Here is a 12961-nt window from a genome sequence, read left to right as displayed (position 1 = left end):
GGGAAAGCAGTCAAGGATGGCCCAAAGCCTTGGGAGCCTGCACCTGGCATGGGAGACCCAGAAGAGTCTCCTGACTCCTGGCTTTGGATCAGCTCAGCTCCAGCCGCTGCGTTCACTTGGGGAGTGAATAACCGATGGCAGATTTTCCTCTCCATCTCTCCTGCTCTCTCTGTATATATGACTTTGCAATAAAAAAATAAAATAAATCTTTTAAAAAAAGCATGAATTCCAGGTAAACTTTTAGTTTGAACCTGAAAGTAACACATTAATGTAATGGGACTAGTCTATAACTCAAAACATGAAATTCCGAACACATCAAGTCTTCGACCATTTCAGTATACAAATTATAGTTTCTCATATGAATAAATATTTTTTAAGACAATGACCACCAAGACTCAGTTGTAGGCAGAAGCCTAGGTTGCCTTGTACCTAGGGAAAGGAAGTGTCACACTGCTGGGAGAAAAGCAGCCACCAGCTGATGAGCATCCTGGGCCTACTTAATGCCAAATTTGGGGCCCGGCACAGTGGCCTAACAGCTAAAGTCCTCGCCTTGAACGCGCCAGGATCCCATATGGGCGCCAGTTCTAATCCCGGCAGCTCTACTTCCCATCCAGCTCCCTGCTTGTGACCCTGCAAAGCAGTCGAGGATGGTTTAAAGCCTTGGGACCCTGCAGCCACGTAGGAGACCTGGAGGAAGTTCCTGGCTCCGATTGGCAAAGCACCGGCCGTTGTGGTCACTTGGGGAGTGAATCATCGGATGCAAGATCTTTCTGTATCTTCTTCTCTCTGTATATCTGCCTTTGTAATAAAAATAAGCAAATGTTAAAAAAAAAATTTATTTTAAAAAATGCCAAATTTGTATTAACTATACCAGTGTGCCAGCACAGCCGACTATTCTATTACTTTATTTTTAAAGATACAAGGGGGGATTTGATACCACGCCCACACCAGCGCCATTTGGGGACACGGGCCCCCAGCCCAGCTCTGCCCATGCGAACACCATCTGTGGCCGAGCACCGTGAGCTCCTGGGTGCAGAGACTGTGGATTGGCCAGGGAAGGGAGTAACAGAATGTGTGGAAGGGAGGATGACTGCAGAATGTGTTGCAGGTGAGCAATGACTTCTGAAGTACTTGCACCGACAAGGCCTTTGTACTTGCTGACCATGGAATGCACTGTAAGAACTAGGCCTCATTGCTGGCTCAGAGCAAGCAGTGGACAGCATACCCAGATGCACATGGAGGATAGGGCAGCCCACAGGGGCTTGAGAGGACATCTGGTACCATAGCAGAGGATGGAGGGAAGAACAAATTGGTCAACCACTCCCCCACCAGGTATTTCCCCCTTGTCTTAGGAAGTTGTACCTTTGCTTAGTATTCACCTTTCTCATATACTGGAAATGACCCCAACATGTCAAACTTTGGAAACCATTTTTTAAGAAGCTACAAGCTTTTATTTGCAATTTGGAATTAAAAATGTTACAAAAAAGGAACACAAAAAAGTACATCAATGAAATGAAATTACTTCTACCTGAGTATTTACTATATATCAAAAAGCAAGCTACTCTTTCTGAAAGTAAATCAATACAAATTTAACATTTTTCATCGTCTTTCATACCTATTACTCCTTATTGAATCAGAAACCTAATTTGAGGCTTGTAGTTAAAAGTAGCAGAGAGATCACACATTTACTTCTACTCCACATGGAAAAGGCACTAAACTAAAAGTATTTTTATTATGAAGGAACTGGGCTCACAAGGACAAAAGGAATGACAAGGAGAGAGGCCTATATTTGGGTACTGGCCCACAGCTGGGTGAATGGTAACCAACTTAACAACCTGAGAAGCTGAAAGCCAGGCCATCAGAGGAAGATCAGGAACAGGCCCATTTGCGCTTGAGGAACCCCAGAACCCCAGCAAATCTCAAGAATTTGATGCACTGAATACTTCTAAAAATGGAAGTGAAAGCAAGAGTCGAAAATAGAAAGATCAGTTGCAAATCTCCCTCCCCTAACAAAACAATGGACTCCTTCCCCAACGAAGCCAGAATATCTACAACTAGGGAAGCAAGTCTTGCAAGCACTGAGGAAGAAGCCCAAGGAGCTAACCATTCCAGGTACTCGCCTCTGGAGGAGGAGGAGAGAGCACAACTGCTCTTTTTATTAGGAACTCTGGCACAAAAAGAGAGAAGCTGGTTTGCCACCATTACATCCGTTCCCATTTTCTTTCTTACTTACTAAGAGAATCAGGCATTCAATGATCTGAAAAAATTGAAACAAAAAAAAAAAATCCTAACATTTTATTCAAAAGTAGAGAGCTAACAATTTGTAAATGGAACACCTTCAGAATCACTCAGGTAAATTGTTCTGGCTTACGCCACAGATACACCCTGTTCCTGCCACCTCGAAGTCAGATATAATGGCTGGAACTCCAGCAACTATTCTGGATCATGAGACAAACTTGCAATGATAAGGGAGATTTTTAAGAAGGAATACATGATTGCATGATGATGATAAGGCTACATATCATCCTTGTGCTATCCAAGATTTTTTTTACATGAGAAACTCAAATTAATCACAAGAATGCATTAAAAAGATACTGAAATCCTAGAAAAAAGTCAGGATTTACAAGTAAAAATAAATTGTATACCAAGAACAAGAGCTAAGGAATGCTTTTCCCAGAGCAATTAAACATGGGTTACTCTAAATTAAGAGATATTACCATATATTTTATTTTTTAAAAGAGGTAAATCCTTTCTTGGCTTTCAAAATTGCCACTTAGGCATATGTTTCACTGTCCAGGCATTACACATACGAAGTGCCTACTAAGAACTGCACAGCACAGAGCACAGCAAGGTTCCTCCAGCTCCTGGCCAGGTCTGTCCTGACCACCACCGGATGCTCACTGGCTCCTCTGGCCTCTCCTCCCGCCATCAGAGCACTCAGAAGTATCTCCAGACTGTCAGCTGTCCCCTTGGGAAACCTTAGAGACCCCAGCACGCAAGCAATGGTCCTGTACTGCTTCAACTAGTAGTATCTGGCTTTCCTGTTTAAGTGACAAAATGCAGAATTGGAGCATCTATAAACTTTTCTAAAGTTCACTTTGGAATACAAACTATAAACTGCTTACAGATTATCTCTAATGTTCTACTTAAACACTCAGAGGATTTCACATGAGAAATATTAATAGCCTGTGTCTACTTAAGCCCTTCCATGTGCTAGACAAGTACTAAGCACGTTATGTCCATTCCCTCATTTAATACTCATAACATCTTCACTGACTGGCCATTAAGCCCACTGTATTATGAAATAATTTTAAGTCTATTTTAATCAACGCAGCAAAGTGTTTCAATATTCATTATATTAATTTTGGCACTGAAATAAATTTCCATAGCTTGCTCAATTTATAATCTATGACCCAAAAAACAAAAAACCCTCCCATGTACTGTGCCAAAAACAAAGTATATTACAACCTTCAAAACCTGAGAAGATGTCCGAGCCCCTAGCAAGTGAGAGGGAGGGCAGAGATCTTTCCTGGAGCAGCTGTTACACTGTGCCGCCTTGAAAGGATATCCTGCCCAGCTTCATCCATGATTTTCTGAGTACTTCCAGGAATATTTTCCCCTCTGTACCTCTTGTTGCCCCCATCCCTCAAAGAAAACTCACCTCGTACAAGAAAACTCACAAATAACTTTTTATTTGTAACTTCAACCTGCCTTCCAGAAGAACCGCTTGCTTGTCCAAAGCAGAACCTATCTACTGAAGCCATCAACGGAGAGGTTACCAACAGGAGGCAAGGCTGAGGGGACAGGGCCCAGGAGGCCAGCCCCACACAGCATCTCCTGTGGTCCCTTCCCTGTGCTAGTAGACACCAGCACCCAACTCACAGAGAAGGGCTCCTCCCCTCCCTTCATCCACACAACCACCGGGAAACCTGGATTCATATTTCCCTCCTAAAGGAGGAAAAGAAACTGGAGTGTAGTCACAATTATCATGAGGCCATGTGCATGATGCATGTATTTAAGCTAACTGTCAGCCAGCCAAGTTGTTACTATCTATTTTATGATTACTCACAACTTTGTAATTTATTAATGAATGCAAGTTACTTAACATTACCCTCAGCAAATCTTACAAAACTAAACATTTAAATATAAAAAGAACTTTACGGAGATAACCTACAAGATAGAATCAGGTGTGAAGTAAAAGCTGGGAACATGAAAGAATGTCAGTGTCGCTCTCCTGCCTCAGCAATACAAAGGAAAACTCAGTAGGCCCTTCCTTTTTGGCTTTAGTTCCTGGAAACACGGCAGGCAGTGAGATTTTACAAAATAATCAACTCCATGAGTTCTAAAAATATTTCACTGTACCTGGTCAGACAATATTTTTCACAAGCTAAATTTAAGTGTGCTTAAAATTAATCCAAGTTAAAAGTTCTCCAAAGGTGTCCTGCCTGATGAATAAAATTTCAAACTCTTCAGCAACAAGGTTATTTTGATCATGTAAATTAACAAACTGTAACCAAGCAGCTCATTAATGATATAAAAATAACAATTTCCCACACCTGAATGTTAAAAACATCATTTTTATCCTAATTTTCTGAAGTGTAAAATTTCAATAGGTATGAAAATCTCAGTAGCATGGGTTCAAGATGTAAAACACAGAAAATGAGGGCTCTGAAAGTGTGACACTTAATCTTTGTAGTAAATAATTATTAAAACACATTTTCTAGAAAGTGTTTAAATAGAGAGCAATTCCCAAGAAATGAACACATCCATTATATCCTGGAAAATTCCAACCTCCAACACCAACTCATCCCACACCAGAGAAATCAAAAGACAATTTAAACTGTAGAGTTAAGAATTTACACTAATATGTCAACCCCACCCTTTTCGTTTAAATGCTTGGAGGAACACAAGCCAACTAGTAACTGTGACACCCATTTGTGAAAATGTATCTCATCCCTGTTCCCGGAACGGAGTTGACTTCAAAGGGACCCCCAACAAGTCCCTGTCGCTAACGACTATGAGAGCAGAGGGAACCCAGGCACGGAGACATGAAGTAATTTGTCCAAAATAGCACAGCTAAAAACTGTTGGGGCCGGGATTTGAACTCTACTGTATCCAAGCCTAACATTTTTGTTTTGAAGTGGTACGATGGAAAAGTAAATTCCTTTCTCCCAAACAATTGTGTGGGGAATGAGAAAAAAAAGTTCAGATTATAAACGCAGGTAGATAAGAACGCAGACCACACAAACTTTACCCCTAAACAAGTACCTCGGTGCTACAACACTTGACTATAAACGCGTCAAAGTGCGACAGATCCTAATGGTAATCGACTGAGCAAAGTAACCACCTCACCGTCACAGGCTAAGAAAAATACATTGTAATTTAACGAAAGGGGGGGAGGGGTGTAACCTGAGTAATAGTTGAAGAAAAACGACTTTTTCTATTAGCAGTTAATTAGAAAAGAGTGCGCGTCTCCAGGGAGGAGCGTCAGGAAATCAGAGATGACAACCATCCGCCTTCAGCAACCCCCCCCCCAAACCCCACGCACCCCTGCCCGAAAATAAAAGTAAACCCAAGCCCCTCGGAGCCCCGGCGCTGCGGGGTCCCCCAAGACACGGGGTGACAGAGGGACCCCGCGGCGAGGAAGGGCCCCCTGCGCAGCCAGGGTCCCAGCCGAAGGGCAAGAGGGCAGACGGAGCAAGTGCGGAGGAGCCGGGTGGGAGGGACCCGCGGACAGGAAGGGGTCTGCGCGGGGCAGGAGCAGGCGTGTCAGCACCGGGCTTTCCGGCCAGCTGACCCCCTCGCCCCCACCCCCACGGCCCGACAAACTCTCACTTTCTTGGCCACCCCGAAGCCTGCGGGGTCACCCTCGTCCTGCTCCACGCCCTCTCCCTCCCCACCCCCCACCACCACCTCAAACCCCGAACCAGAAAAGGCTGAGACGCCGGCGGGGCTGGATGACCCCCCGCTCCTGCCGGGACTGGTGCAGCCAGCCCCGGGACAGCGCTTGGAGCTGCGGACGACCAGGCCGGGAGACGCGCGAGGAGGAGGCCCGGGAGCCGGGTGACAAGTCCGGGCGGCCGACGGGCGCCTCACCTGACAGAAGCGTCGGCAGTAATCCCGACTGCTGATCCCCCCGCCGCCGCCGCCGCCGCCGCCGCCGACTCTGCCAGCGCCCGCACAGCCAAGCCCGACCGGGCCCGCCGGGGGCTCCACAATGGCTCCCAGCTCTTCCCCGAGGCGTTCGGCCTCCTGGTCGCTCTCCTCCTCCGCCATGAGGCTCTCGCCGCCCAGCGCGTACCAGCCCCTGCGCCGCCGCCGCCGCCGCCGCCGGAGCTGCCTCGGCTAACCTCCTCCTCCCCCTCCTCCTCCTCCCCCTCCCCCTCCGCCTCGTCCTCCTCCTCTACGCCCTCCCCCTTCCCTCCGCCCCAGCCGGACAAGGCGCCTCTCGGTTGGGCTCTACTTCCGGCTCCGCCCACCCACGCCCCCAGTCTTCATTGGAGAAAAGTAGCCGCCCATCATGCGCCTACCCGCCTCTCCTGTGCTATTGGCCAAAGACGCTGTCTCTTTGACAGCCGCGCCGTCCGTTGGTCGCGGCTGCTCGGCGGTTGCTGGGGACCGCCCACGGGCTCTGCCATAGGCGGTGCGGGAGGACGGGGCGCGGCGGGGGACACGGCGGCCGCCGCGGGGCTCGCTCGGGCAACGGCGGCGGCGGCGGCGGCGGCAACGGCGCGTCCTCCTCCTGCTTCAGCGCGGCGCCCTCCTGCTCTTCCTGCCCTCCTTTCCGGAAGGACCTCGTCCACTTCCCCTAACAGCGGCCCCCAACCCGACGGTACCGAGGAGCTGGGGAGGCCGAGGGTGGTGGGCCCGGCCGTTGGTGCGGGCTGTGGGCCCGGGGCCTGGCGTCCCGGAGCCGGGGAGCCGGGGAAGAGAGAGGGAGGAGACGGGAAGCCTGACAGCGGCCGGCTCCCCGGGGACGGCCGAGCGCCCGGGCCGGCGGCTGGCGGCGGGGTCGAGGCCGCGGGGCGCGCGGGGGAGGCGGGCGACACGCCAGCCGGGTCCCGCGCCTCGCCCGAGCCCCGGGCCTGGGCCGCCGCGGGAGGGCGGTCGGCGCCGTCGGCCTGCTAGGGCCGAGCGACCTGCGGAGTGCACTTCTTAGAGACACCTGCTTGGGAGCCGAGCTGGACAAACGCGTTCGTGTGTCCGTCCGCCCCCCTCGCCTTCCTCTTCCTCCTCCATTTTTTTTTCCCTCCCATTTGTGTTTCTTGTTTTGCAGTAAAGGCATGACTTCCTGGCACCTCAGGGGAAGCAGGGTACAAGCCCAGAAACTCTTTCCCCACCACCACTTGTTGAAAAACTGATCGAGGCATCTCCGCGTTTGAACAGACGGCAAGTGCCAGGGTTTGATGCCTCTCTGGCCTTGTGCGGGAGATCAGTCACTGCTGAGTACCAAGAGGAAAAAAACTGGAAACTAACCCGGTAAACATCTAAACTTGAACACTTTGGGCGACTTTTATTTGGTCTGTAAATTACTAGACGCTTTTGTTGGCCAATTACTTAACTTTATAACTTTCTCATCTGTTTAAAATACATCCATTGAAAATACTTTTGTTCTCCCGATTCGTAAACTCAAACGTCCTCCCTGGGTGAATGATTTACCTCTGCAGCAACACAAATAGACTTTCTAAAAGCTACGAGACATTGGAAAATGTGGGCCTTTCACATTTGCGCAGTGGTTGGACGTTTTGTGCTGCAAAGAATTGTGGGCTGCTTTATTTTTTAAACTTTGAAATCCAAATCTCTAAGGTGGAAGACATTTTACTTAGCATAACCTTCACGTTTTTCGTAACTACTTTAGAAACAGTAATCGTAATTGAGGTAAATTTTTTTGGAGTGTAAAGTACATAACCATCAACTTAAAAGCACAGATGTGTAGGAATTAAGTTTTAGGCAGGAATCACACTGTCGTTGTATTGCCTAACAATGTTTGGCAGATGAGAGTGATAGAAGAAAAAAAAGTTGATGGGAAAAAAATCAAATTAGGTTTATTAAAACCTGCAATTTGCAGAATATCTGCGAATTAAATGTCTAGAGGGATTCTTGGGCATCTCGGGAGCTAGACACATCGGCGACGTAAGCTTCTTTTGATGTATGTTCTAGCGTTACCCAGCTATTACTTCTCTGCTGTGGATAACTAGAATTCCCCATTGTTTGTGATACAGAGCATAGTTTTAGCACACCTAAAAATGAGGTGTTTTTTTTTTTCCTGTCGTTTACACAGACCGTAATTTCATCTTGAAGTTGAGCAAATCGCAAAGTTTTTTTTAAGTATTTATTTATTTATTTATTTGAAAGTCAGAGTTGCAGAGAGGGAGATCTACTGTTTCACTTCCCAAATGGCTGGAGTTGCCAGTATTGGGCAAGGCCAAAGCCGGGCGCTAGAACTCTGTTTCCCATGTGGGTGCAGAGAACAACTTTTTTTTTTTTTTTCTAATTGGAAAGGCAGATTTACAAAGAGGAAATACATAAAGATCTTCCATCTGCCGGTTCACTCCCTAAGTGGCCACTATGGCCAGAGCTGAGCTGGTCTGAAGCCAGGAGCCAGCACCTTTTTCTGGTTCTCCCACATGGGTGCTAGGTCCTAAGGCTTTGGGCCATCTTCAGTGCTTTCCTAGGCCACAGCAGGGAGCTGGGTGGGAAATACAGCTGGGACACAAACTGGTGCCCCTATGAAATCCTGATGCTTGAAGAGGGAGGACTAGCCAATTGAGCCACCATGTAACATAATTGGTGTTCTAAAGTGTGGGCTTGTGATTAAGTTTTCCTGAGACAGTGATGTCTGAGATAGTTTTAGTTTTTTTGCCATGGTTGTAATTTTACTTGAATTTTATGGAATAGAATGAAGGAATGGGCCTTGCTGTCGATAAAAACTTACTGTAGTTTTGTTTTCCTTTCACATATTTCAGGTAAGCTGGGATTGATGTACACACAGTCTGAGTTGAATTAATCTTTAATCATCGAGTGTTTATATACCTAGCATTTTTTGTATCACTTCCAGAATGAACCTGTCATTCTTTGTTTCTCTTTTGAAAGAACCATATTGAGAGTCAAAATGGAGAGATTTGTAGTAACAGCACCACCTGCTCGGAACCGGTCTAAGACTGCTTTGTATGTGACTCCCCTGGATCGAGTCACTGAGTTTGGAGGGGAGCTGCATGAAGACGGCGGTAAACTCTTCTGCACTTCCTGCAATGTGGTTCTGAATCATGTTCGCAAGTCTGCCATTAGTGACCACCTCAAGTCAAAGACTCATACTAAGAGGAAGGCAGAATTTGAAGAGCAAAACGTGAGGAAGAAGCAGAGGCCGCTGACTGCATCTCTGCAGTGCAACAGTACTGCGCAGACAGAGAAAGTCAGTGTTATCCAGGACTTTGTGAAAATGTGCCTGGAAGCCAACATCCCACTTGAGAAGGCTGATCACCCAGCCGTCCGGGCTTTCCTGTCTCGCCACGTGAAGAACGGAGGCTCCATACCTAAGTCAGACCAGCTGAGGAGAGCGTATCTGCCCGATGGATATGAGAACGAAAATCAGCTCCTCAACTCACAAGAGTGTTGACAAGGAGGTTCCACTATTGTGATCAAGATAAATAATGTGGAGTATTAAAGTTATGTGTTGATTGTGTGGTTCATTTTTTATATTTATTTCATTTGAAATCATGTGATGCAGAATAGTTTTGCAATGTGTATATAGTTGCAGGCAAAAAAAAAAAAACACAAAAATCTCACTGCAAAACTTGTTCATTTTAGTCACCGATGGTATAAAGCAAAACTTGGCTTTAGAGTGTGCTAGGATTCCTGAAACCTGATGGTTATCTTTAAAATTAATGGCTTTTGTCCTGAAATGTTTGCATGGAAGAGCTGCCCTGCTTTTTACCCTGTTGCCATGTATGATTATTCCTTATGAGATTACTTAATTACTTGGGTTGAAGACCAGTGTAGGAAATTGAAGCCGCTGCCAGGCAACACCATTCAGTAACTTAGAGGAATTGTTTCTGATTAGAGGATCCTCTTCCAACAGGAAGGGGTGAAAGGAAACTATTCTTTCTCTTCAGCTTCCTAGCAGAAATTATTTTATTTCACCTGTTTTACTTCTATCTGAGGTAGCTGCCTTGATTAGCCTTCAGTTCCTCACTCTTTTTTCTCCCTTTTAAATGCCTAGAGTATTTAGTAGCAGCTTCAAATGACCAAAAGACTGAAATCTTTTTTTTTTCTTTTTAATGTCAGTGCCAAAAGCTGTGGGGAATTTTGCAGTGACAAGATTTTAGTCTCACAATGAACCCATCTTTGAACCATAGTTTCATTTTGAGCATCATCTTGAATTTACGAACTTTTCTTTATATCTTAGTGTTGAAAGACTTTGGCATTTTAATTTAATAAGGTAGATAATTTATGGTCAAGTTTCCTTTTTACTGAGGATTGCTACTTTTTGGCTGACCAAACAGATCATAAAGAAATTACTATTTAAATATTAAGTTTTCCTTAAGATTTTTTTTAGGTTTATTTAGATAGGTTGATTAGAAACAAGGTTGCTTCCATTTTTATCTGTTTTGCGCCTGGTGGTATAAGGTGTTTAAGCATGGATGGTAAAGAATTACCCAGAAATTCTAAAACTCAGTAGTGGCATTCAGACAGTATCCTTGCATAGCTGTCTGGGTGAGGACAATTCTGGCAAAGGTCAACCCTGGTCAGGAAATGATCTGTCTGAACCTCAAGCTGTAAGGTTTTCAGAGTAGCTTAGCCCAGCTAAATGTTGTCTGTTATGAACCCAAGTTGTATTTTAAAAATGTAATACCTGAGAACTTGGGCTAGTGCTTTAACTGAAAATCTTAAATTCTTTCAAAACATTTACGTTGAAGTTTTTTATAAAATATATTCCCATTACAGATTGCTGAGAAATGATATCCTGTGTGACTTGGGAGTTAAACAACAAAAGTAAGGAAAGGATTGTTGTCAAAAATGGCCATGTGATTTTAGATTCTGATTTATTTTCACTTAAAAAAGTAAGCCTGCCACAAGAAAATTGTCAGGATTTTAACTATGACTTTTCTTGCTTTGGTTATGTTACAGTAGCATAATAAATGCCTCCAGTAGTGCTCTCAGTAAAGCAGTGCGTGAGGAAACCAGCAGCAAAGCACAACCAAAACATGTTTTGCTATTATTTCCTCTAAGAAGGAATTTGCAGGCAACCATATTTTGCTTTAATTGTCTAAGACAGTAGGCAATCTAAACGGCTAGGGAAATAATTGAGTTTAGTAGCACTATTTTCAAAATTCAAAAGTAAGTTAATCATTTAATTCCTTGGAATTTCACGATTCAGCCTGCTCCGTGTGTTGGTTTTAATTTGCACTAACCACAAATGTGTAGTGGCAGGTCAGCTTTTAGTAGTCCTAAGCAGTAAGCTGGATGATGTTGCACCAGAGAAACATCCATAAGTTGTGTTTGAATTTCTAATAGTTATTGGCGAGCTAATCATTTAGGTCTCCTATAACAATGTATTATTCCAGGCTCCTTAATATTTCCTGCTGGACTCTGTCTAGGGGCATAGTCTTGGCTGTTGGATTGTATCATGTGCTTAAGAGTGTTCCATCTTGCGAGGGTTTAATATTTTCACTGATTATGAGGCTGGTTCCCTAAAACTGGTTAGCTTTGTCTCATAGTTAAATAAAGCAGAAAGATTGTTTTAGCCTGCTCAAACTGGTGTAAGTCCATGAAACTGATTGGCGTAAGTTAAATAATAAATGAGAATGAGGCATATGCTGCTTTGGAGATACAGTAAATGTGTACAGAAGCTTTCTTAACTATATAGTGTTAGTGTGATGCTATACTATTGGAAAAATAGCTTTTTCTATTTTGTAAGTTGTACGCATAAACATAAGCTTTGTAATGTTTGATTTATAAACTGCCTTCTTTAATACATGCTTACCTGTTAATAGTGTTTTCTCCAAGTTTGATAGTATGTCTTCCAGAAGTTCATATATGCTTACAGTAAATAGTTCCTGATTTGTTGAAATGTTAACCTTCTTGTTGGTTTCTGAGTCTGTGGGCATATAGCAAGCCTGAAGGACACTGTAATCATCTTGTACAGGGTGACTGTGTATGAGAGCCTTTATAGCTACTTTATCCATTATCATCTACAATTAACGTTACTTTTTGCTTTGTTTTCAAATAAAACAAATGCTCCTTTGAGTTTAATGCATTTGGCCCTTCTGAAATTTCTGGGACCAGAAAACTCAAAAAGTTCTGCATCTTAACCATTAAAACTAATTAAGTGTCAGCTTGGGATTGTTGTGAAGTATTAATTGCTTAAAAACTCATATATACTGTTGGCAAGATCTCCAAGCTGTAAAGTTCATTTTGCCTGCAAGAGTTTGTATGTGAATATTAATGGAAAACACATGTAAGTAAAATAAAGTTGAAAGTGGTCCAAAACAAAAGCCACAGACAATTCCTCACCCGGTGCTTAGTCTTTGTAAGGGCTCTTCATGGTTTGACCTGCCCTGACGACTGCCTTTAAGTGAGAACAGGCTCGCATGAAAACGTGAACTTGATGCATTCACATGAGAGGTTGATTCTATAATATCATTGGAAGTCTTGGCCTAAAATGTTCTTTAGCTTCTGCTCAGCACTGATCAAAATGTGACTAGTGAAGTGGCTATCCTAAACCTTGGTTTATCTCAGTCTATAACGATAGATGCCAGAAGTAAATACAGTTCTTATCTAGTGGTATTCTACTTGTATCCAGAATACTGTATTAATTAATTAAAGGTTTACTATGTTCACTTTTGTATTCCCGTGCTTTTTTTTTTTTGCTCATGCATGTATCCTTAGTATAAACGTGTTGCTTTTTTAAGGTTGTCTGACTTTTAGAAATAAATTTCAAAAAATGTTTGTTTTTGAAAGC

At 44.2% G+C, this 12961-nt stretch overlaps 3 protein-coding genes across 3 annotated transcripts in view; 2 read left to right on the top strand and 1 right to left on the bottom strand.

The window, feature by feature from the left end:
• ZNF654 (zinc finger protein 654) overlaps positions 1-6376 on the bottom strand; it is an 87902-nt gene extending 81526 nt beyond the window's left edge. Inside the window, exon 1 of the mRNA XM_012930189.3 lies at positions 6097-6376. Coding sequence (XP_012785643.3) covers positions 6097-6276 — 180 coding nt within the window. The 5' untranslated portion in view covers positions 6277-6376. The remainder of the gene's footprint in view (positions 1-6096) is intronic.
• Positions 6377-7283: 907 nt separating this feature from the next.
• LOC101525306 (uncharacterized) lies at positions 7284-12256 on the top strand. Its single transcript, XM_004596565.3, has 2 exons — positions 7284-7479; positions 9094-12256. Exon 1 carries the CDS (start codon positions 7284-7286, stop codon positions 7359-7361), a length of 78 nt encoding a protein of 25 aa, XP_004596622.2. The 3' UTR covers positions 7362-7479; positions 9094-12256.
• Positions 9113-12256, top strand: CGGBP1 (CGG triplet repeat binding protein 1). Its single transcript, XM_058661772.1, has one exon. The coding sequence runs from the start codon at positions 9113-9115 to the stop codon at positions 9614-9616; it is 504 nt and encodes a 167-aa protein (XP_058517755.1). The 3' UTR covers positions 9617-12256.
• Positions 12257-12961: the final 705 nt, after the last annotated feature.

This window comes from Ochotona princeps, chromosome 3 (genome assembly GCF_030435755.1).
Source record: "Ochotona princeps isolate mOchPri1 chromosome 3, mOchPri1.hap1, whole genome shotgun sequence".
NCBI lineage: Eukaryota > Metazoa > Chordata > Mammalia > Lagomorpha > Ochotonidae > Ochotona > Ochotona princeps.
This window is presented reverse-complemented; position numbering and strand designations above follow the sequence as displayed.

What these genes read in the sequence shown, in the direction of transcription:
- LOC101525306 (XM_004596565.3), top strand. Translation starts at nt 7,284, where the DNA reads ATGACTTCCTGGCACCTCAGGGGAAGCAGGGTACAAGCCCAGAAACTC.
- CGGBP1 (XM_058661772.1), top strand. Translation starts at nt 9,113, where the DNA reads ATGGAGAGATTTGTAGTAACAGCACCACCTGCTCGGAACCGGTCTAAG.